General features: G+C 40.3%; 1 protein-coding gene across 1 annotated transcript; it reads right to left on the bottom strand.

The window, feature by feature from the left end:
- Positions 1–7264: 7264 nt before the first annotated feature.
- LOC146987617 (uncharacterized) lies at positions 7265–11447 on the bottom strand. Its single transcript, XM_085776868.1, has 5 exons — positions 11197–11447; positions 10059–10322; positions 9070–9356; positions 8462–8589; positions 7265–7768 (listed from the first exon to the last, which is right to left on the bottom strand). Exons 1-5 carry the CDS (start codon positions 11357–11359, stop codon positions 7579–7581), a joined length of 1032 nt encoding a protein of 343 aa, XP_085632994.1. The 5' UTR covers positions 11360–11447; the 3' UTR covers positions 7265–7578.
- Positions 11448–12236: the final 789 nt, after the last annotated feature.

Genomic DNA, 12236 nt, shown 5'->3' on the forward strand with positions numbered 1-12236 from the left:
CCCGATTTCAACCAAACCTTCTGCGTTGGACTCCCTTCGGACCCCAGATGATATATCCGAGTTTGGAGAAATTTTAATTTTTGGTCAAAAAAAAAAAAACGTAAGCCGCGCGCCTGTCGTCTTTTTAAAATCGCCTGTTTGGTTTTTTGGTCATTTTCTCCAAAAAGCACCAGCCCGATTTCAACCAAAACCTTCTGCGATTGGACTCCCCTCGGACCCCCAGATGATATATCCGAGTTTGGAGAAATTTGAAGAAATTTTAATTTTTGGTCAAAAAAAAAAAAACCGTAAGCCGCGCGCCTGTCGTCTTTTTAAAATCGCCTGTTTGGTTTTTGGTCATTTTCTCCAAAACCACCGGCCCGATTTCAACCAAACCTTCTGCGTTGGACTCCCCTCGGACCCCCAGATGATATATCCGAGTTTGGAGAAATTTTAATTTTTTGGTCAAAAAAAAAAAAAACGTAAGCCGCGCGCCTGTCGTCTTTTTAAAATCGCCTGTTTGGTTTTTGGTCATTTTCTCCAAAACCACCGGCCCGATTTCAACCAAACCTTCTGCGTTGGACTCCCCTCGGACCCCCAGATGATATATCCGAGTTTGGAGAAATTTGAAGAAATTTTAATTTTTGGTCAAAAAAAAAAAAACGTAAGCCGCGCGCCTGTCGTCTTTTTAAAATCGCCTGTTTGGTTTTTGGTCATTTTCTCCAAAACCACCGGCCCGATTTCAACCAAACCTTCTGCGTTGGACTCCCCTCGGACCCCCAGATGATATATCCGAGTTTGGAGAAATTTGAAGAAATATTAATTTTTGGTCAAAAAAAAAAACGTAAGCCGCGCGCCTGTCGTCTTTTTAAAATCGCCTGTTTGGTTTTTGGTCATTTTCTCCAAAACCACCGACCCGATTTCAACCAAACCTTCTGCGTTGGACTCCCCTCGGACCCCCAGATGATATATCCGAGTTTGGAGAAATTTGAAGAAATTTTAATTTTTGGTCAAAAAAAAAAAAACGTAAGCCGCGCGCCTGTCGTCTTTTTAAAATCGCCTGTTTGGTTTTTGGTCATTTTCTCCAAAAGCACCGGCCCGATTTCAACCAAACCTTCTGCGTTGGACTCCAACTCGGACCCTCCGAGTTTGGAGAAATTTTAATTTTTGGTCAAAAAAAAAAAAACGTAAGCCGCGCGCCTGTCGTTCTTTTTAAAATCGCCCTGTTTGGTTTTTGGTCATTTTCTCCAAAACCACCGGCCCGATTTCAACCAAACCTTCTGCGTTGGACTCCCCTCGGACCACCAGATGATATATCCGAGTTTGGAGAAATTTTAATTTTTGGTCAAAAAAAAAAAAACGTAAGCCGCGCGCCTGTCGTCTTTTTAAAAATCGCCTGTTTGGTTTTTGGTCATTTTCTCCAAAACCACCGGCCCGATTTCAACCAAACCTTCTGCGTTGGACTCCCCTCGGACCCCCAGATGATATATCCGAGTTTGGAGAAATTTGAAGAAATTTTAATTTTTGGTCAAAAAAAAAAAAAACGTAAGCCGCGCGCCGTCGTCTTTTTAAAATCGCCTGTTTGGTTTTTGGTCATTTTCTCCAAAACCACCGGCCCGATTTCAACCAAACCTTCTGCGTTGGACTCCCCTCGGACCCCCAGATGATATATCCGAGTTTGGAGAAATTTAAATTTTTGGTCAAAAAAAAAAAAACGTAAGCCGCGCGCCTGTCGTCTTTTTAAAATCGCCTGTTTGGTTTTTGGTCATTTTCTCCAAAACCACCGGCCCGATTTCAACCAAACCTTCTGCGTTGGACTCCCCTCGGACCCCCAGATGATATATCCGAGTTTGGAGAAATTTGAAGAAATTTTAATTTTTGGTCAAAAAAAAAAAAAAAAAACGTAAGCCGCGCGCCTGTCGTCTTTTTAAAATCGCCTGTTTGGTTTTTGGTCATTTTCTCCAAAACCACCGGCCCGATTTCAACCAAACCTTCTGCGTTGGGACTCCCCTCGGACCCCCAGATGATATATCCGAGTTTGGAGAAATTTTAATTTTTGGTCAAAAAAAAAAAAACGTAAGCCGCGCGCCTGTCGTCTTTTTAAAATCGCCTGTTTGGTTTTTGGTCATTTTCTCCAAAAACACCGGCCCGATTTCAACCAAACCTTCTGCGTTGGACTCCCCTCGGACCCCCAGATGATATATCCGAGTTTGGAGAAATTTGAAGAAATTTTAATTTTTGGTCAAAAAAAAAAAAAACGTAAGCCGCGCGCCTGTCGTCTTTTTAAAATCGCCTGTTTGGTTTTTGGTCATTTTCTCCAAAACCACCGGCCCGATTTCAACCAAACCTTCTGCGTTGGACTCCCTCGGACCCCCAGATGATATATCCGAGTTTGGAGAAATTTGAAGAAATTTTAATTTTTGGTCAAAAAAAAAAAAAACGTAAGCCGCGCGCCTGTCGTCTTTTTAAAATTGCCTGTTTGGTTTTTGGTCATTTTCTCCAAAACCACCGGCCCGATTTCAACAAAACCTTCTGCGTTGGACTCCACTCGGACACCCAGATGATATATCCGAGTTTGGAGAAATTTTAATTTTTGGTCAAAAAAAAAAAAAACGTAAGCCGCGCGCCTGTCGTCTTTTTAAAATCGCCTGTTTGGTTTTTGGTCATTTTCTCCAAACCACCAGCCCGATTTCAACCAAACCTTCTGCGTTGGACTCCCCTCGGACCCCCAGATGATATATCCGAGTTTGGAGAAATTTTAATTTTTGGTCAAAAAAAAAAAACGTAAGCCGCGCGCCTGTCGTCTTTTTAAAATCGCCTGTTTGGTTTTTGGTCATTTTCTCCAAAACCACCGGCCCGATTTCAACCAAACCTTCTGCGTTGGACTCCCCTCGGACCCCCAGATGATTTATCCGAGTTTGGAGAAATTTGAAGAAATTTTAATTTTTGGTCAAAAAAAAAAAAAACGTAAGCCGCGCGCCTGTCGTCTTTTTAAAATCGCCTGTTTGGTTTTTGGTCATTTTCTCCAAAACCACCGGCCCGATTTCAACCAAACCTTCTGCGTTGGACTCCCCTCGGACCCCAGATGATATATCCGAGTTTGGAGAAATTTGAAGAAATTTTAATTTTTGGTCAAAAAAAAAAAAAAACGTAAGCCGCGCGCCTGTCGTCTTTTTAAAATCGCCTGTTTGGTTTTTGGTCATTTTCTCCAAAACCACCGGCCCGATTTCAACCAAACCTTCTGCGTTGGACTCCCCTCGGACCCCAGATGATATATCCGAGTTTGGAGAAATTTGAAGAAATTTTAATTTTTGGTCAAAAAAAAAAAACGTAAGCCGCGCGCCTGTCGTCTTTTTAAAATCGCCTGTTTGGTTTTTGGTCATTTTCTCCAAAACCACCGGCCCGATTTCAACCAAACCTTCTGCGTTGGACTCCCCTCGGACCCCCAGATGATATATCCGAGTTTGGAGAAATTTTAATTTTTGGTCAAAAAAAAAAAAAACGTAAGCCGCGCGCCTGTCGTCTTTTTAAGATGTTTTTAAACACAGCCCCACACACACACACGATAAACCAGACTGACAGAGGATGTCCACGCACAAACACAGGCATCACACTCACACAGACAGACACACACAGACACTCACACACAGTCACACATGCACACATACACAAACAAACAAACAAACACACAAACACAACACTGTTCCACACAGTAAAATGTAAGCAGTTAGTTGAGTTGCCATGGTAACTTCTGAGGGCAGGCTGCCAATCAATCAGATCATTAGGGAGAGAGGATTTCTGTGGCTTTCTGCACATGTACACGCAGACAGAGAGACCGTCAGACACACACACACACACACACACACACACACAGGTTTTCAGCTCACATTCATCAACTCTCAATTATTTTTATTTTGATGTAAATCTCCAACAATTTATATTTTCTCATGAATTTAAGTTCAGACGTTTAGTCTTTCCAACTCTATTATGTTTGGTCTGAAACAGGGTCTGTCAGTCACTCTGCTCTGCTCTGATTAACGATAAAACAAAACGACCACACTTACTTCTGCTTTAATAGTAGTACATTACAGGTGGAGCCTGGGACATAGGACGCAGCTTTTAACATCTATCTATCGTTGTCATCTATCTATTCTATCTATCTATCTATCTATCTATCTATCTTTTCTTCTCTTTCCCTATTTGTATTTTTACTAACTTCTTTCTATCTTTCCCTCCCTATCCATCCATCCATCTACCTCTTTCTATCTATCATCCCCTCTCTCTTTTTCTTCTTTCTTTCTTTCTTTCACCCCATTTCTTTTTACTTCTTTGTTTTCTTTCCGTGTTTTTCTTTCTACTCCTTTTCTCTTTCTATGTTTCTACCCCATTTCTTTCTTTCTTTCTTTCTACTGCTCTCTGTATATCTCTCTCTTTCATTTATCCACCCCAATATCTTTCCTTCTTTCTTACTACTCCTCTGTCTCTTTCATTCATTCTCTATTCTCTTTATGTTCTATTATTCTGTTTTTCTTACCTTTTTCTTTCTCTATCTACCCTTCTCTCTGTCTTCTTTCTTTCTGTCCTTTTGTTCTTTCTTTCTTTCTCCATCTACCCTTCCCATTTTCTTTCTTTCCTTCTGTCCTTTTCTTCTTTCTTTCTTTCTTTCTTTCTTGAGCTCATTCAGCATTGTTTCAACAATTTCTTCAGCTCATTCAGCATTGCTTTCAGCATTCACACCATTTCCATTCTTGGAAATGTTTTTTCTAGTTATTCTTCTCCTTCATCTTCCGGATGCTTTTTCGGTCCGCTACTAGTCCTGCAACTCGAAGAGTTTTATATATCAAAACGTGCGGCTTGATCGGTGTGCTATTACTTTTCTCAACAGTTTACGAATTTTTCGCGACGTAAGTCGCGAAAAACTGCGCAAAATTTTTGCATGTAAGTCAATGGGACGGGCGGGAAAAAAAGTGCGAAAAAGACCAATCATTGGAGTTTAACAAACGTCTACTGCTCAGGCATACTTTCACCTAGAGACTCCATTTAAACTTTAAACAGTAGACACAAGTCTTGTGTATTGTCGTATTACTCCACGTTTTGATAGGTCATATAGTTTTTGATCAATCCATGATCAATGACCATGATCATTTTTGGAGAAATTATTAGATTATAATGGGTGTGTATTGCACGGAATGTTCGTGTCAGAGTGCGTGACGTCATCGGTTAGAGTGGGAGAGATGCCAGAAAAACTCCAGATTTTTTCTCTATCCAAACTCCAAACGGCCACAATTTACACTCTACACACATAATTTCCGGCACGTTTGTAGACGAGCTCATCCTTGATCTCTTAATCTGCTCAAAATATCAGAGAGACTTACAGAATTTAAACTCTGAGCCTCTAAGTGCGGCCACGTCTGTCTCTGCTCCTCATTGAGTCCAATACAAATATTTTCTGAGAGAAGCAGAACGGCCTGATGTTTTAAAACTGCCAGCGTCGCCAAAATATTTACTGTAGAAACACCAAATCGTACCGAAATTTTCAGTAAGTCCTTAGAGCAACGTTGATCTGTGTTTTGTTCTGATAGGAGTTACCGTTTTGTCATGCTAGGCCTAAATGTGAGACCGGTGCAGAGGCAGAAAATGGCTCTTTTTCTCCACATTTCTGTCTGTCTCAGCCTGCGGGGGCCCCTATCGCCGTGGTAACCTCTTTGATCCTCAGGCCAGAGCTCGTTAACTTCATAAACAATCCACCTGGCGCTCGTTTAAATGTTTATAAACAGAGACACAGCTAAATCAGACTGACACAGGATGCAGCTACTAACTAACTATGTGTCAAGTCAGTCACACACACACACACAGACTCTAGAGCCAGCTTCATGTGATTACAGTCTCACACACACACACACACACACACACACACACACACCTTCATGTGATTAAAACACAGTTAACGTGCAACAGAATTTAAACTTAAACCATGATTTAATCTGGTTTTAATGTTAAACCTTGTTGGTGTCAAATGCGTCAAATGCCTCTCGTGGGAGCAGCTGATAGAGTCCCCCCCAGCTGAAAGCAGCCCACCCCACCAGCCAGAGGGTCCAGGACCATAGGGACTGCAGTGGAGGAAGGCTGCCTTAACACCCTGCACAATGGCACCCAGTACACAGAAGTTAGACAGGACCAGTCAGCCCTCACCTGGTCGTTCAACAATCAGTTTATGCTACTGTGATTTATGTAGCCTAGTTAATTAAATACTACAGTAATCATCATAGTGTATTGGCAGGAAAGACCATTTAAATCTGTATCAAATATCGATTAATGAATTAATCGATAATTTGCATGTTGGTCTTGGTTAAGTACCACCTTGAAAAAAAAAACAATGTTTTGTTGCTTAAGCTATTCAGTCATTCAATGGTATCCTAAAATCCATGTGAAAAAAATGCTTCTCACTGTTCTCAGGTCAAATATTTATATGCGATTAAAATGCAATTAATTGCGATTAATTAATTACAAAGCCTCTAATTAATTAGATTAATTGTTTTAATTGAGTCCTGGCCCTATTACACAAGATAAACACACACACACACACACACACACACACACACAGTCAACCTAATGTGGTTACAGCTCCTCCATATCAGTGCTTATAGAAAGATGATCATGTGTCTGTCTGATCAGCTCTGTCTTGACCTTAAGATTGTGGGTTTGATTCCCATGTTGACAGAGATGGCACAACCGGCAGTAGCCCCATGGCCCATTCAAAATTTCCCGAGAGGAAATTTTCTAGTTGTTGTTGTTGTTGTTGTTGTTGTTGTTGTTTTGTGGCAGTCATATGGGTAAAGTGTCTGACCAAAGTTTTAAAAAGGTTGCTGCGACAGAGACGTTGGAGCAGAGGCTTCACGCTACATTTCAGGTCTTGATGAGGCCACTGTGATTGTATTTTTAAAAACCGGTCCATGTTTTGCTGAAGTGACAGTGACACCTGACCTGACTGGAACTTGACAATGGTGGTTATTAGAGCCACGGGGTCCGTGTACGTTTCGTTAGTTTGATTTTCCCTTTAAACCGAACTGTCAGAAAACGAAAGTAAGCTGACATAATGTGTGTAAATTAAATAAACTTGCTCTGTTAAAATGGCACAATGTGTGGTGAAGAGTGTGATATACAGTATGTTTGACTGCTTGAACCCACTTCTGGTAATTATAGATACATCATAAGAAAAGATCAGACATTTTATTAACCCCTCACTGTCCAAGCTGCACGTTACATGAAACTGATGAATACAAAGCTTTTCTTAGCCATAACTTTTACTTGTTTATGTCTACCAATATAAAACAAATTTAGAAGTATAAAAAAAAAAACAGTTTCTTGTAATATAAAAAAGAGATGAATTAGCGCAAAGCATACAACTTTATAATGAAACTAGTTGTAAATATAATCATACTTTTTTCAAATCAATACCATTTGAACTTCATTTTTGTATTATTGCTTGCTGGTGATTTTTTTTTTGTTAGCTGATTCTAGTTCGAGTTTTTTTCATCATTAAACAATTAAATCAGAAACAGAGGTCGCAGTTTTTCATACATACGCCTGTGTGTTTCATTAAAGCTGCTGTCTCTTGCTTTCTCCCACATTGAAGCCCAGCCCACTGCTCTTCTTCCCTCCCCTCAGCCGACGCCCTCTCCCCCTTAACGGCAGTTTGGCCTGGACCTCATAGACGTTCTCCAACAGCATGTCTCCGCTGTTCGAGTAGCTGATGTAGGACCAGGTGAGGAGGGAGCCGCGGTACAGCCTAAAACACACAAACACAAACTTCATTTTTTGCAAATCAAAAACACGATATTAGTATTTTTTACACGGTCATGTTGATAACATTTTATACATTTGTTTCTATGAACAGACAATTCACTGTAAAATATCACTGTGTTTTATTTGGTCACTCAAACTGACTTGGCCACTTAAAGAAATAATAAAACAAACTGAATAAGAATGGCCAGTTGTATCCCATGGCCAGCCAGCCAAGTTGCAGCAAATGTGTTCACAATCTCCCTTTCCTGAGCTACAGCATGAATGTTTTTACAGTGAAGTCGACCTTTGACGATTTAGATATAAAATTTCATCACTTTGTTTTATCCTTACATTTATGTTAAATTATTGATGATTGAAATTGTGATGTTGTGATATACAACCCCTAATTTATAATAATAGTAATAATAATAATAATAATAATATATAAATCTCTAAAATGTCAAATAAGAATTGATCATTGTTGTTTTTCTGTAGTTGTGAGGACCGTATCCTGTAAACGTAACCATCCTAACCGAAGTCTAATCTTACACCGTCTTGATTTTTGAGCGATTGTTTTAGGGAGTGAGGGGGCCAAAGAAAACGTCCTCATAATGCACAATTATCCTCCCTACCGTGGTTCATTTGGTACCCACTAAGATAGGATTACAGGCTAACACACACACACACGGGTTCATACCTGTAGACACCGCCATTCATGTACTCAGTGACCTCTCTGTAGTTGAGGGGATAATCCCAAATCTGGACGTCAGTCACCTGACCAGCAAAATCTGAAAACTGAATCACAGGCTCACCTTGCCAGGGATACTACACACACACACACCACACACACACACACAGATAACATTAAAGACAATTCTAATACAAAATCCACAAGTTGTTGAATTTGTAGTTTTACACTCTACGCATGTGTCAGTATCACAACTTCTTTAAATTTGGCATGATCATTCATAAGGAGTGGAGCCTGAACTGGTTAGATTTTGGTAGTCAGAGGTCAAAGGTCAAGGAGGTTGCAATAACCTTACAAAACATGACACAACACCTTTTAGCATCATCTTTGGACACAGCAATTATGAAAATTTCACATCAATAGTTTATATTCTACGTCACCTCGGACAAACCGGAGTGTAACCTGGAACTAGTCTGAGTGGTAGAAGAATTGGACTGCAGCCCACACGTGCTTATATTGTTTACCATATTGTTTATGGTAAACAATATAAACTTTATAATGTCAGAGTCATTTAACATAAGTCTGCTTAACATGTCGTCCCTCTTGGTCCTCCTCACCCCATCATCCAGTCTCTTCCTGATGCTCATGTTGGAGTCTCTGAACATTTGGACCACCTTCTTCGTGAAGTCCATGGTAACACAGACTCTGGTCCAGATTTCCGGTGCAACATCTGGCAGGATTTTTATGCTGGGATTCAACATCAGGCTGTTACTCCACCCATAGGTCAGTCGATAGTACAAACCATTGTCATCACTACTCAGAGTCACCCTGCCGCTGCCTTTTTGTGGACTGAGTGTGAGGTATAACCTTGAATCAGTAAGGTAACGCAGACACACGGACAAACCTGCAGGGTTCAAATGAGGGAAACTTGACTTAATAATTCAGTCTAAAAAGTTGAGTAAGAAAACAAAAAAGCATGAATTAAAAAATGAAACAGCATGAAAAATAAACAATGAAGTGCACAGAGCAGAAATAGGCCTGCATGTGCAATGACTGATGTTTCAAGCACAGAGACTCAACAATCACAAACAAAGATCTGTTTTGCTCACCTTATGTCACCTTCAATCTCATGTTTCAGTTTAGTTTTAGTCTTTTTACATTTTTCATTTATATTTCAAAAGATTAATTAAAATCATTACTGAGGCCAAAGTCTGACCATCTTTAATCCAGACAGAAATTTCACTTGTTTTGGCCTAAAAGGGAAAATAAATGGATTTGGGAAAGAACCACAATAAACTAATGGTAGAATAAAGATATTAAAAAAAAGAGATACAGTTTTAAGTTTATCTTTAAGTCTTTCTACACCCTGTGAAATCAGAAATCACCGCAAACCATGAAGAAGAACATACTTCCAGTTTTTTGACTGAATCATGAGGGAGCTACGTGATGGGTTCTGTTCCTGTTTCACAGGCGAGAGTCTGGACTGAAGAGTCGTCTTATTTTGATATAACGTGGAAACCAGACAGATCAGGGATGTTATCAAGGGGACAAACAGATTCAACTAATATTTCTTCTTTTTCCTTTTGTGTTCTGTGAATGTTCTCACCTCTGGTCGAAGGTGGCGTGGTCCATGGGGCAGTAGTGGTGGTGTAGGGGCGAGTGGTGGTGGGGCGAGGGGTGGTGGTGTAGGGGTGAGTGTTGGTGGTGTAGGGGTGAGTGTTGGTGGTGTAGGGGCGAGTGGTGGTGGTGGGGCGAGGGGTGTAGGAAGGAGGGGAAGTGTCAGGAGAATTATATGGGGGATAGAAGGATATTCCACCACCACGACCAGACAAAGTGGCCATGACCCCATTTAAATTGTACGCAGGACGACCTGGAAAAGGAAAGAGAGCAGCAGCAATTATTATCAATCTTCTTCTTCTTCTTCTTCTTCTTCTTCTTCTTCTTCTTATTATTATTATTATTATTATTATTATTATTATTATCATCATTATTATTATTATTATTATTATTATTATTGTTATTATATTATCTTTCATGATACATTGTATTTTAACAAATGCCATGAAGAGACCAACAGCAGTCCAAGACGTATACACTGGAATCAATGTGATATGTCTCGTATCAGCATAAAACCTCTCATGTGTATGTACAATTCACGTTGCGTATTTATATAATGTATATAGTTGTATTCTGCTTCAACAGGCTACTTATAGTTATCTGCTGCTGTTATCTCAGGTGACAACCCCAGCTGTGACACAGACACAGACAGGCTCTAGTCATGTAACATGTTTAATCAAGCGTGAATCTTTTTTTTTTTTTACTTTGACAGCCCTACCTCTTTCAAATGCCTGTTAGAATGTGAAATCAAGGAAATGCTTAATTATGTTTCATGTGACACCACTGATCCTCCTTAACTCACAACCTGCTCAGCTGCATAACTTGGACAAAGCCAAAGTTTGTTTTTGACACCTAACTTCCTCCGACAAAGTCTGAATTGAGTGCTTTGTGTTTTGTGGATGTGACCTGCATTTACCCAGGAGACATCAAAGGCCAAATCATCCAGTGTCCCGTCTGCAGCAGACAGGTTCAAATCAGACTACAGCCCTTTGGTGCATGTCAACCTCTCTCTCTCCTTTTTCCTCTGTCTCTTGTCTCTAACTTTTCTGACTGACTCTCTTTCTCTCTCTCTTTCTCACTGTTCCTGTCCTGATAAAGCCAAAAAATGTATGTGTGTGTCTGTATACCTGTTGTCCATGGAGTTGTAGGTTGTCTGGTGGTAGTTGGCTTTGGAGTGGTGGTAGTTGGCTTTGGAGTGGTGATGGCAGCATTTGTCCGTTGAACAGTAGTTATCATGATCGTCATCATCAAAGGAACAAAAAACAGTGTGCTCTTCATCTTCATCTTCATCTTCACCCAGCTGACCAGTCTTTACATGAAGTGTCTGCACGAAGTTTTTGTCTGTCTGTCGTCCCTCTGAACCTACAGGCTGCGTTAGTGCGCTGTGCTTTAATTTCCTCATTCAGGTGTCTGCCACAGACTTAGGTTTCGTTTCTGTGCACAGAACCCATCCCACTTCCTCTCTCTCTCTGTCTCCCTCCACCACATTATTTCTTTAGTTTGGTTTGTACTTTAGACTATGACTTTAGACCATACACTCCCACCTTTACGTAATGCAGCCAATGACAGTGCAGATGATGGTAAATAGGCTAGAATTTCAAAAAACAAACAATACAATTAAGAAAACAGTAGCACAAAGTGCTTGAACATGAAATCTGAATTGTGTGTATTCCCTCATAGGAGCTTGGTCAAAGCATGTTTTTTATCCAAGGTCAGGTCCTAACAGCTTAAAAACACAATATTATGGGAATGAAATGATAAGAAGTAAAACTAATATTTAGGAACTTAACTGTCAGCGTTTGGGATGTTTTTGCTTCATGTTATCCGTCTAAAATGTTGTCAATTAACTTCTCTTTTTATTTACTAGAATCATGCAAAGTCACATTCCACAACAGCTTTCTGTATCAGTAAATACCATCTTTAAGTTTCTAAGACCGACCTTGTTATAGGCTAATAGTAGACTGGATTGTTTCTATTGACAGGATTTCAGACCAAACAGATGCTGTGCAGGGTTAAGATGATAGTCCAAGAAAAACAGTGCTGACCATCAGAGAGAAACATGAAGCAAGCAGCTGTCTCTTGTGTCGAAGTCCAAACTGGGCCGTAAAGTATGCCAACTTCAAGAATGGATACATGACACAACTTCCATTCATACCAGTCGTGCCTG

This window comes from Trachurus japonicus, chromosome 5 (assembly GCF_045865225.1).
Source record: "Trachurus japonicus isolate A0001 chromosome 5, Traja_1.0".
In the NCBI taxonomy this organism is placed as follows: Eukaryota; Metazoa; Chordata; class Actinopteri; order Carangiformes; family Carangidae; genus Trachurus; species Trachurus japonicus.